The sequence below is a fragment of the Arvicola amphibius genome, chromosome 8 (assembly GCF_903992535.2).
Source record: "Arvicola amphibius chromosome 8, mArvAmp1.2, whole genome shotgun sequence".
In the NCBI taxonomy this organism is placed as follows: domain Eukaryota; kingdom Metazoa; phylum Chordata; class Mammalia; order Rodentia; family Cricetidae; genus Arvicola; species Arvicola amphibius.
This window is the reverse complement of record NC_052054.1, coordinates 87642179-87654971: the sequence shown is the minus strand read 5'-3', so window position 1 is coordinate 87654971 and position 12793 is coordinate 87642179. Positions and strand designations below refer to the sequence as shown.

The window sequence follows — 12793 nt, the reverse complement described above, 5'->3', positions numbered from 1 at the left end:
CACACACACATACACACACACACACACACACACACACGCGCGCGCGCGCACACACACTGTTAGAACATCTAGTCCTCAGCTGGGGGCGCTGTTCAGGAGATGGTGGAATCCCTGTGAGAGCGCCTAGCTAGAGGAAGCGAGGCTCTAGGCGTGGACCTTGAGATACCATACCTGCTTCAGTTTCCACCACATGGCCGTCTATTCCTGGTCAGCTGCTGCAACACAACCCGCTGGTTCTCCCTCCTCCTGCTATGGGCCGACCTTCTCCTGCCACCATGGCTTTCCCACTTTTCTGGGCTATATCCCCTGAAGCCATGAGACAGAAGCACATCTTCACTTCATTGGTGGGTTTCTGTCAAGCATTTTTTTTTCACAGCACCCAGAAAAGTTAATGAATACAGTTTTTGTCACCAGCAACCAAAGCACTGAGGACACCACCTATCTCAGAGTGCCCATGGTTCCTCACCCAGCTACTCTCCAGACAGAGTGTCTGCTGACTTCCTCTCTGTTCCTAGATCATAATATGAGCTGGAGCACAGACCCTCCGGTAAAAGTCAACAAGAACACACTTGACCTTGAGCCAAGGGTGCTCATGTCTTTGTTCTAGCCCCCACAAGTTTGATCGTTTCTAAGAGTTGCTTGTTGTCCTTAGACATATCTAAACAGGGAGTGGTAGGGCCCTCCGTTGTTGCTTATTACATATAATTTTCTTATATAAGTAAGCAGAAAGATACTTCTCCCCAGAGATAGCCTGCATCCCAGCCTTCTGTTCATCTCTAATCAAACAGGGAATCGTTCTGTTTGAATCATTTTCACCTGCTTTTTTTTTCTTTTTGTCTTTTTCTTTTTGAGTCAGGACTTCATTATATATCCCAGGCTGATTTTGATCCCATTATGCAGCCCTCTAACCCAGGTTTAGGGCTAAAGATCTTGACTCAACCACTCCAGTGTTGGAACTACAGCCTGTACCAACAGACACAGCTTTGTCTTGGTGAATCTGTAGAGCGTGAACTCCTCTTCCACAGTACCCCGTCCACAGAGGAGGCCCCTGTATAGACAAGTGTCCACATCACCCCATCTACAGAGGAGGCCCCTGTATAGACAAGTGTCCACATCACCCCATACACAGAGGAGGCCCCTATATAGACAAGCTTCCACATCACCCCACCTACAGAGGAAGGCCCCTGTACCAGCTTCAGAACTCTGGCCAGATCCATGTGGCAGGTAACCAGGCCTGCTCTGGAGAGAACTGCCTGCTAGAATTCTATGTAAATGTGCCTGAGCAATGAGCCCAAGAGTTTTATCCCCATAACCTGCTGGGATAAAGGGAGAATGCTACTGATTGGAAATCAGGGAGCCCCTGACAGGCCACAATCTCCTGCAGACATCCATGAGCTTGTGTCTCCAGAAATCAAAGCCTCTCTCATAGACCCAGAGCCGTTCCCGAGAGTGTTGGCATCAAAGGGAACAAGACAAAAGCTCCCGTCAAAAGGATGTAGCTCCAGTCTGAACGACTCCACAGGGACAGCGTCTTTGCTCTGATCATCACTTGCCCACAGCAACCGGCCTGCTCCCACTGACACTGATCCCGTCTCCTTTTCCTTTGTCTCCATAACCCGCTCCTCTCTCTCTCCCTCTAAAACACTTGATCCAAGTGAGTTCTTTTCACCGGCTGGCTGCCAAGCATTTTAAAGACGCCTCTGGATTTTTAGCCACTACATAAGACGTTTTACAGGACAGGCGTCTGAAAAACTTAACTACCCAAGCAAGGTAGAGTGGGCCCAAGATGAACAGAGCTCGGGTTCAGGTCGGGAAGCCATAGCTGCAAGGGTGGCAGCCGAGAGCAGTGTTTGCTGCTGGAGCCGCGCAGGCTCGCAGTGGCAGCACCAGGTCAATGAGGCAGGAAGACCTCAAGCTTGAGACAAGAGCAGTCTGGGCTCCCCAGCAAGTCTGATGCTCGGCCTGGACTATGTAGTGAAACCATGCCTAAAAATTAAAATGAAAAACAAGGCATGAAATTGTACTGAATCCAACCCCATAGCATTATCAGACCCATCAATTCCTGAAAGTCAGACAAAAACAAACACACCCTAGCCTACCAAGGAGACTTGAGGATGCCCCCACTTTAAAAAAAAAATTGGTGTATGAGAGAGAGAGACAGACAGAGACAGAGAATGTGTCGGTGTGTGTGTGTGTGTGTGTGTGTGTGTGTGTGTGTGCATGCACGCATGTGTGCCATACTTACATTTGTTGGTCAGCTTCTAAAATTCCAAGTTCTCATCTTCCACTATAGATTCCAGGGATCAAACTCAGGCTGTCAGGTTTGTATGTCACACGCTTTACCCACTGAGCCTTCTTTCTAGCCCAGTAGACTTTCAGTAAATCTCTCTTCTTGCAGAGAAGAGCCCTGACTGTGGTTTCTATGCGTGATGAGTGGTACCCCTTGCTTGGCATCAGCTCCTGAGGGAGAGAGCTTGGCATCGGTTGGGCAGCCCAGTCACTGGGAAGAAACTCTGTTGCTCCAGGCACCAAACTCTAGCTCACGCTAATGAAGGAATCGGGTAGGCACTGGAGCCAGCCACACCCTAGCCTTTTGTATGGAACTCGGGCAAAAGAGACTCTCGAATGCCATGTATCCTTACTTCCTCATAGTGAAATTCTAAGCTGAGGAGCTGAGAATGAAGAAAATGCCACTGAGAAAGTGACCAGTTCCATCCAGCTGTTAGTCAACTTCAGTTGTGAGAATACCTGAGACAATCACCTTACAGAGCAAAGTTTGGGAGCTGGAGAGACGGCTTGAGGCTACGAATCCTGCTGCTCTTGCAGAGGACCCAGGTTTGGTTCCAGCACCCATGTGGTGGCTCACAACCATCCTTCACTCAAGTTCCAGGAGATAGGATACCCTGTTCTGAACTCCATGGGCACCAGACACTGGCATGGTACGCACACATACATGCAGCCAAAACACTCATACAATAAAATAAATCTTAATATATAAAAAGGAAGGTTTATTTTGGCTCACAAATTCAGAAGATTTGGTCCATAGGTCACTTGTCGCACTGCTTTTGGGACCGTGGGTGATGCAGGAACTTACGGCAGAGTCTTCTGCTCCGTTCATGGCAACCAGGAAGTGGAAAGAGGGAGATGACAACAAAGCAGGGTCCCTCTACTCCCTACAGTGCCACATCCCCCAACAACCTAAATTCCTCCGCGAGTCCCCACATCCTAAAGGTTCCGCCTCCTCCCAACAGCAGGAAGCTGGGGACCAACGCCTCACCAGATGGGCCTTTAGAGGATACCCCAAACCCAAAATGCAGCACTAGATAGGGTTATGAGTTTCTGGAAAGGTGAGGGAGGTTACATAAAAGTGGTCTTGTTCCAGAGACGGGTTCCCCTAGGGCAGGAGATGTGGGTAGGAATCTGAGGGTACACAGGGAAGGGCCTTGCAGAGGGCTACATTGTAGGGTGATTTTCCTCTAGACAATGGGAAAAGATTTTTTTGTTTGTTTGAAACAAGGTTTCTCTGAGTAGCCATGGCTGTCCTGGAACCCATTCTTGTAGACCAGGCTGGCCTTGAACTCAGAGATCTGCCTCTGCCTCCCAATTGCTGTAACTAAAGGCTGCACTGCCAACACCTGGCTGGGAAGAGAGTCTTTGTCCCAGCCCACCACTACTGAAATGGAATTTTTGAGTCCAGAGACCAACACCTGTGTGGTTTTCATAACCACACATTTGTGAGTCCTGATTGAATGCAATTCCTAAGCCGCCTTTTGTGTGTTCATCCTTTCATGGGAAGGGCGGGAAAGAATTCAACAGACCTGCATGCCCATCAAGCAAACCGGAAGAGATGCCCTACACTCTAGGATACTAAGCCTAGTGTCTAACCCAGGAACTCCCATGCTTCTCTTGAGTGGAAGAAAGGATGGTGAAATGTCCCAGTCAATTCGGCATCATCCAAGGCCTTTGAGTATCTTGCCTATGCTTCAAGATCTTGGGAAGCTAGAGACCTTCTAGCTGACCTTTGAACAAGCCCCATCTTGACTTGTGGGGTTGATTCCTTGATGGCCTGAGGTGAGTTTCTTAGGTGGTACCCCCCATCTGAAGCAAACACCATCAGCATGAGTGGTGGAGCTGAAGTGTAGATAGGGGCAGGGAGGTGGGAGATCTACACCTTACATTTCTTTTTAAAGATTTTTTTATATAAAATTTTTTTTTTTTTACCATTTTACATATCAACTACAGTTTCCCCTCCTTCCCCTCCCCCTAGCTTCTCCCCACCTACTGCCCCCTCCACTCCTCAGAAAGGGTAAGGTTTCCCTTGGGGAGTCAACAAAGTCTATCACATCACTTGAGGCCGGACCAAGTCCCCTCCCACACACACCCTGTCCCATATCTAGACTGAACAAGGTATCCCTTCATAGGGAATGGGCTTCAAAAAGTCAGTTCATGCATTAGGGATAAATCTTAGTCCCATTGCCAGTGGCCCCACAAACTACCCAAGTCACACAACTGTCACCCACATTCAGAGGGCCTCGTTTGGTCCTATACAGGTTCCCCAGCTGTCAGTCCGGAGTCAGTGAGCTCCCATTAGCTCAGGTCAGCTGTCTCTGTACTCAACTTCATATGGAAAAATGAAAAACCCAGGATAGCTAAAGCAATCCTGCACAATAAAGGAACCTCTGTAGGCATCAGCATTCCTGACATCAAGCTTTACTATAGAACTGTAGTAACAAAAACAGCTTGGTATTGGCATAAAAACAGACACGAGGATCAATGGAATCAAGTTGAAGTCCCTGACATTAATCCACACTCCTATGAAGACCTGATTTTGGACAAAAAAAAGTAAAAATGGTACACTGGAAAAAGACAGACTCTTCAACAAATGGTGCTGGCATAACTGGATGTCGATGTGTAGAAGAATACAAATAGATCCATCTCTATCCCCATGCCCAAAACTCTAGTCCAAATGGATCAAAGACCTCAACATAAATCCGATTACAATAAACCTGATAGAAGAGAAAGTGGGAAGTAACCTTGAATGCACTGGCACAGGAGACCACTTCCTAAATATAACACCAATAGTACAGACTCTGAGAACAACAATCAATAAATGGGACCTCCTGAAACTCAGAAGTTTCTGTAAGGCAAAGGACGTGGTCAATAAAACAAGACAACAGCCTACGGAATGGGAAAAGATCTTCACCAGCTCCACATCTGACAAAGGACTGATCTCCAAGCTATATAAAGAACTCAAGAAACTAGACAGCAAAATACCAAATACTCCAATTACACCTTACATTTCTAAGACATGCAGCCCAGAAGAATCTTTAGGCCCAACCTGAGCCTCATCTAATACAGTTATTGGCTGAACTGTGTTTTCCCCAAATTCATCTTTTGAAGTCTCTACTTTCTGTGTGTCAGGATATGGCTTCAGTGGGACAGGATCTTTAAAGAGGCAATTAAGATCAAATGAGACTGTTAGGGTGGATCCTAATCTCCGTCCTCGTCTGAGTGGAGTTGCTACAGTTGCTACACCTAAGGAGACCAGCAATGCATGGTTGCAAAGGGGATGACCATGTGACACTAAGACAGTAGCGGAGGTCACTTCAGAAACGGAGTCTTTGGACACTTTGATGTCATACTTCTAGGCTCTAAAAATGTGAGGAACTAGTATCTGGCGTTCTAGGCCACCTACTTGTCTAGGCAGACACATGAGCCAAAGTTTGTGACCTTATCTGAGCTTAACTGTATCTGTGATCAGACGGCTTGTCGCGATCGCGACTCTAGCAGCACATGAGTTGACTGTTTCCCTGCTTTCAACATCTTGTTTATAGAACGCTGTGCATTCCCTGCTAATGGAAAATTCTCACATGTGTTAGAACTTGTCCTTGCATTCGCTGGAACTAGCTGAGTACATTTTGCTTGTTTTTAGAAGAGACTATCCATCTAGTTTGTAGGAGTAGTGCTATTGTCTGCTCATTTGGCAAATGTTCCTTATGATTTTTTTGCTTTCAGTTAATTTTTTGCTATTTTATCATGGAGAAATTAGGTTGTGTATGTTCAAACTCATTTCTTTTCTGACCTCTGTGGTTAAAAAGCCACTTGTGCCACCACAAGTCAGATGGTTCACAGGGATTTCTCCCGTTTTTATGATTCCATAATTTAGTCATAATCCTTAATCTGACCTATATTTATTCTGATGGTATGCTAGTGGGATATAGACTAATTTCCCCCTTCAAATAATAAACTTTTACTATACAATATTCTGGGGGAGGGGGAGAAATCCACTCAACAGTCCATTAAGTAGAAACGCTTCATTTTCTAGGTTACTACATGCCAGGATCTATTGGTTGTTCTCTTTCAATGTTATTTTCCCCCACCATTCATGTCATTGTCTTGTAATTGCTGTACCAATTATATATTTAGCTACCCAACAAGATAAGTCTTCCTTCTGCCCTTGCATTTGAGACTCCCCTTTGTCCATTCCACTCAGTGAATTTTAAAGTAGTTTGTTATGTTCTCCCAAACATACCATTGAGTCATCAGTTAAAAATCACCTTGTCTATTACGTCTCTCTAATGAGAAAAGCAATGTCACTTTACTCAAACCTATTTATTAAATACCTCTCAAGGACCAGATCTAGGCATCTTAAACTGTTACTATTGTGAATGATGCCCATTTCCATACGGATTTTAATTATTAAATCACATGAAAGCTATTGATTCAGGAATATTATTCTAAGCAGTGCCACTTTGTGGAATTTTCTTATTGATCCTAACAGGAACTCCTTCCCCTCCCTCCTCCTCTCCCTCCCTCCTTCCTTTCCTTTCTTCCTTCCTTCCTTCCTTCCTTTCTTCCTTCCTTCCTTTCTTCCTTCTTTCCTCCCTCTCTTCCTGCCTCCCTCCCTCCCTCTCTCTCTTCTTTTCCTCCTTCCTTCCTTTCTTCCTTCCTCCTTTCCTTTCTTTGAATTTTATTGCATTTTTTTGAAGCACAGTCACAGTCTCACTATGTAGAGCTGGCTAGCCTGGAACTCACTATGTAGGCAAGGCTAGCCTCAAATTCACAGGTCCACCTGCCTCTTCCTCTGAGTGGGATTAAAGGTGTGCGTTGCCAAGACTGACCTTCCATTATCTTATAAGGCTGTAGTTAGGTTGTTATCATGTATAGCCAATATGATTATGTGGAATCCTCATGATAAATGCCTCCATTAGAGGTTAACAACTATTTCTTCACTTGTTTGGTTTAGGTTCCTGCCGCGTTGTTTCCCAGCAAACACAGATTGTGGCTCTCTGGAAAAGCACGTGACTTTGATAGGCTGCTATTCGATTATCATCGATGGCACTAAACGTGGGAAATCTGACAGGCATCAATCAGAAGCATAGCTTTTATTCTTGGTTCAAACCAGATCATCAGACCATTAGGAAACTGCACTACGACTTTGCAGCATCCTGGTCCTATAGAACTCGCCTTCTTATTTTGATTTTCATTAAGATATTCTTAAACCACCTGTGCAGTCTATGGTCAGACTTGCTTATCGAGGGTATTTTCTGTGATAACACAGTAACTTTGTAGACTTTTTACTGCCACACCACACAAAGCCTGTTTATTACCTGTTTAATGGCATCTGGGGATTGACTTTCCCATTTCTCTCCCACTGCTGAAGAAATTCTTAGAAAGAGACTTGCTGCTCAACCAGAGCCATTATCTATCCCCTCAGAACTGACACAGTATTCTGGTTCTACTTCCTTCATGGTTCTACTTCCTCTTCCTTGGTCTGCATCTCACCACTAATACTTTTTGTAGGTCATTCTGAATCACTTTGGGAAAGAAGGCCAGGTGTATAGGGCATTTTCTTTGCTGCTGTCACATGGCTGTCACTGTTGCAAAGGAGCATGTGACAGGTGTCTCTAAGGAGGGTCAGTGGTGCCCAGTGGGAGGTGGTAGGGGCCGTCCTACTCTGACTTACCAGGGAGCTTGCAACACAAGGGTCTGGGGCGAGGGCCGGAGGTGCATGTCCTTCCACTATGAGGAGATCTACAATCAGCCCCTAAAACTGGCCTCAGTCCTTTGGATTGTCACGGTTTTAAAAAGGAATGATTTTTTAAATGTTTTTAATTTTTTAAAAAAATGTTTGCTAATACTTCATATTTTAGAAATACTTTGAATCAAAAGAAAACAGGATGGTGGTTGCCAGAGTGGCACAGGAGGAAATAGGAGTTGTTCAACAGTGCAAAGACTCGTTTATAAGAGCTTAAAGTCTAGAACTCTGCTATACAATCCAGCACCTCAAGCTAGGACTACAGCATTGGCCACTTAGAATTCACTGAGGGTAGACCTCCTGGCAAGGGTTCTTGTTACAACAATAACATCAGCAACAACAATAATTAGAGCAAAGGGACACAAAGTAACTTCTGGAATGTTATGGGTGTCACACGTGAGTGGAGCTGGCCAAACCCATCTAGTCTCGTTAGGTTGGGCCAGCTCTGTATATCAACTAAACCCTCACAGACTGCTTAAAAGATAACAAGAGCTCTGAACCACGTTACCACCCAGTCCAGACCTGGGTCTTTGGTCTTTGTGACACCTGAAAACAGGAATCAGGAACCCAGTTACCAGGAGACAATGCAAGTCCTTTTCCACCAAAGCAGTGATGTCATAATGGCATCAGTGATTGCTCAGGCTTAAGCCTCTCAAGAGCCTGGTTTAGAGTTCTTGAATTTTGTGAACAAAGATTAGGAAAATGATCTCTACAAACCGGAAACAGCCTTGGTGTGTGGATCTCTGTAGCCTTCCTAATACAAAAGAATAGCAAAGACGTGACTCACTCCAACCCTGTGTTTCCAGAAGTTTCTTATCAAAATCCATAAAGACATGTGAGCACCAGAAAATACATGGGACAAGAACTTTCCACTGCACTTCAGGTGTGTAATTCTATTGCATTTCCAGGGTTGCAGCAAATACCCAAAGAGCAAGACTTTCAAATATGAATTTAAAAAAAAAGATTGCAAAGTAAGATAGCAGGAATTTCTGATTCCACCCAAGGAATCTCTAATTTCACCCTTTTTACCAAAACAAAACAAAACAAACAAAACAAAAAACAAAACAAACAAACAAAAAACCCCACAAACATGGCCACTCCTTGCTTTGATTCTTTCCAATCAAAAAGGTGGCCTCCATGTTTCTGACATTCAAGCAGAGCCTTTTGGGAGAACACATTTGTCTTATCTGATCGTTCTTTGCAAGTTAAAAAGAAATCAGCTATTAACTCATTTGTGATGCGCTCAGGATATCTGATTACTTTAATTCTTCAATGTTTGCTTCCAGTTTTTCCCTGAGGGCGCCAGAAAATTCAGCCACCTTTTCTTCTTTTTTGTAAAACTGGAAAGTTGGGAGGATGAAGACATCACGGTCTTGTACCAGTTCTACGCAGTCATCGGCATCTACTTCCAGGAACACCACATCCTCATGTTTCAAAGACAGGGAATGGAAATACGGCCTGATGGCTCGGCAAGGCCCACACCAAGAGGCTGAGAAGTCCACTGCCACCAGCTTCTCCCCGGCCTCTTTAAGAACCCCCTCAAACTCCTCCTTGCCAATGATCATTCTCACCATGTCTTCCTCCGGAAGCTCTATTTGCGTTTCCGAGTATGAGATGTTGCTTTCATCGGGTATCGCTGTGTCTTCTAAGGACTTGTTAATGAAGACTTCCTGGGATGTGATGGTGTCTTCTGGGGACTTGGTGATTTCTCTCTCCTTAAACTGGACAGTGTCCTGTGAGGACCCGAGGGTGTCACTCGCCTTGACCAGGATGCTTTCCTGTAAGGATTTGGGGGTGTCTCTCTCCGTGGGTGAGATGCTGTCTTTTAAAGGCTTGTGGATTTTAACATCTTTGGATAGGATAGTGTCCTGTAAGGATTTGGGGATGTCTCTCTCCTTAAACAGGATGGTATCCTGTGAGGATTTGGAGATGTCTCTCTCCTTGAAGGGGATGGTGTCCTGTGAGGATTTGGGGATGTCTCTCTCCTTGAACAGAATGCTGTCCTGTGAGGATTTGGGGATGTCTTTCTCCTTGAACAGGATTTTGTCCTGTGAGGATTTGGGGATGTCTCTCTCCTTGGGTGAGATGCTGTCTTTTAAGGACTTGTGGATTTTAGCATCTTTGGATAGGATGGTGTCCTGTGAGGACTTGGGGATGTTACCTTCCTTGGATTGGGCATTGTCCTCTGATGACTTGGGTATATTGGCCTCCTTGTGATGACTGCTGCTTGCTTCAGGCTTGAGGGTGGTCCCCTGTTTAGGATGGGTGGTTTTTGCCAAGGATTTAGTCATGTTGCTCTGCTTGGTCTGCATGGGGTGGCCTGAAGTCTGAGAAACATTTTTCTGTTTTGGATTATTAGCTTTGGCTGAGGGCTTCGAGGTGTCGCCCTCTTTCAGATGGGTGGTTTTTGCTGAGGGCTTGGGGCTAACTCCGTGTTTAGGATGGATGGCACTTTCTGAGAACTTGGTGTTATCACTAACCTGCTGTGAGATCTCAGACTCCTCTGTGAACACATGGAGTGTGTCGCTGACCTTGGGAACAATGGCCTTCTCTCTGGCCCGGGCTGTGTCCAAGAACCCTGGGACCAGAAGAGCCTCATTTTGGGATAGAACCTGTAATGGATTTTCTAAACAAAAAATAAATAAAGTAGAAATGCAGTAGAAGAAAGAAAAGACTGACTATCTATACCAAGGGAGACTTATTCTTAGAGATCGTGAATGAACCTGATGACTAATACGCAAATCTGAGTAACTTCATTCATCAGAGAGCCAGGCATCAGTGGGGGTTACATGGGTCTCTTCTGTGCACTCCTTGCTTTACCGTCTACTTTCCTTTCTCGGTTTAACCCAGCCTCCTGCTCCCCAAACCATAGACCCCCTAAGGCAACCCTCTTCCTTCCCTTCTTACCATTGGTGTCATTCCCGCTCGTTCTTCCTGGATTGTCTAATTTCGCGGATGACCCTCCAGGGGTTCTTGCTTGAACACTGCTCTTGTCCAACTCCTTGTCTTGGTCCATTCTTTTGCAAGGGCGGGAGGGGGAAGTCTTTCTTAGATTCTTCTTCTGTAGCCAAACTAAGAACAAAATGTATGTGCTAACAACTTAAAACTCAAGCAGCACTCCACAACGGATGTTCCCAGCCAGTACACCAACAGTGGCATGTGATAGTGTCATGGTGGCCTCTGTGCTGGTGCTGGCTGTCATGCTGGGTGAGGCTGCAAGTCCATAAACAGGCATTATTTCCTCAAGTGCAACCAGCTACTGAGGTAAGAGCCATTGTGATCAGCACCGCACAGGGGGCAGAACTGAGCCTTAGAGAAGTTATATGGCCAAGGTACATCAGGGTTCAAAACCTACACTCAAATAGTATTCCGGACTCTACTCTTTGCCGTATAGTCTGTCTACACCTGGAGTTTATAAACCCAACTTTCTTATAATTTTCCCCCCAGGATTCTCTAGCACCAGATTTCTCTTTATGACTTTATTAACTATGTTAGCTGCTTTTTCTAATCCTATAACAAAACCACGGAAGGTATGGGCTTCACAAAGACATGAGGTTTATTTAGCTCATGGTTCCAGAGGGTTAAGGGAATGGCACCAGCATCCATTTGGCTCTAATGAAGGCTTCTTGGCAGGTGGATGAGAGGTCCCAACGATGAGGAAAACACAAGCAAGAAGATCACATGTTAACACAGGAAGCCAACGCGTGGAGAACTATGCTTGCTCTCTGTCTTAGGTAGGGTAACCACTGCAGTTATCAGAAACGACATGACCAAAGGCAACTCGAGGAGGGAAGGGCTTATTTGGCTTCCATATCCCGAGTCAGAGTCCACTGAGGGGAGCCAAGGCAGGGACTCAAACCAGACAGAAACCTGAAGGCAGGAGCTGATGCAGAGGCCATGGAGGGGTGATGCTTACTGGCTTGCTCAACCTTCTTTCTTATAGAAGCCAGGACCACTATCCCAGGGGTAAGGTCACCCAACACAGTCTGGGGCCTCCCACATCAATTACTGATTAAAAAAATGCCCTACCTGCTTGTCCACAGCCCGATTTCATACAGGCAGCTTCTCAACTGGGGATTCCCAGTCTGCGATGACTCCAGCTTTTATCAAGTTGACATAAAACTAGCTAGCAATCTCCTCACAAGAACTAACTTAGGATCATGAGAACCACTTTAATCCCTCCTGAAGGAAGAACCCACAAAGACCTCTAGACCACCTCTCAACCTTCCTACACTGGAACCAAGGTTCCAACTCAGGAACAAACTACTGTACTCACGGTAACTATCTCCTACGTATCTCCTCCGAGGAGTACCATGTGATAGCAAATATGCATCTCCTGCCAGACAGCCTCTTCCTGTCCCCATGAGCCCTACTAAATTCCACCATCCTCCTACTTTTCACCCGAAGAGCAGCTTCCTTGTGGCTAGTCACAGCTGCAGCAGCCATGTGCAGCTCACCATGCATAACTGGGAGTGGAGCTCAGCTTTGCATGCATGAGACATCTTCCATCTTTAGCAACACACACACACACACATATGCACGCACGCACACACATGCACACACACGCACACATACACACACACACACACACACACCTTGTAGGAAGAATTCTGAGGTTATCTGCTTGTTTTCCGTATTTAGTCTCCAAGAATGTGTGTGAGAATGAAGTTCTGCGTTTAAGAAAAAGTTCTAAATTTAATCTGGTGTATATGGGGGGGGTTTGCCTGCATATATGTCTGTGCACCATTTCCATGC

General features: G+C 45.5%; 2 protein-coding genes across 2 annotated transcripts in view; both read right to left on the bottom strand.

Annotated features, from left to right (window-relative positions):
• Positions 1-2481, bottom strand: part of Vapa (VAMP associated protein A) — a 58901-nt gene extending 56420 nt beyond the window's left edge. The window contains 2 exon segments of the mRNA XM_042055617.1: positions 1173-1313; positions 2310-2481. Of these exon segments, the coding sequence (XP_041911551.1) occupies positions 1173-1313; positions 2310-2481 (313 nt within the window).
• Positions 2482-9294: 6813 nt separating this feature from the next.
• On the bottom strand, positions 9295-12502 carry Txndc2 (thioredoxin domain containing 2). The gene is made up of 3 exons (XM_042055616.1): positions 12331-12502; positions 10946-11110; positions 9295-10664 (listed from the first exon to the last, which is right to left on the bottom strand). Exons 1-3 carry the CDS (start codon positions 12500-12502, stop codon positions 9295-9297), a joined length of 1707 nt encoding a protein of 568 aa, XP_041911550.1.
• Positions 12503-12793: the final 291 nt, after the last annotated feature.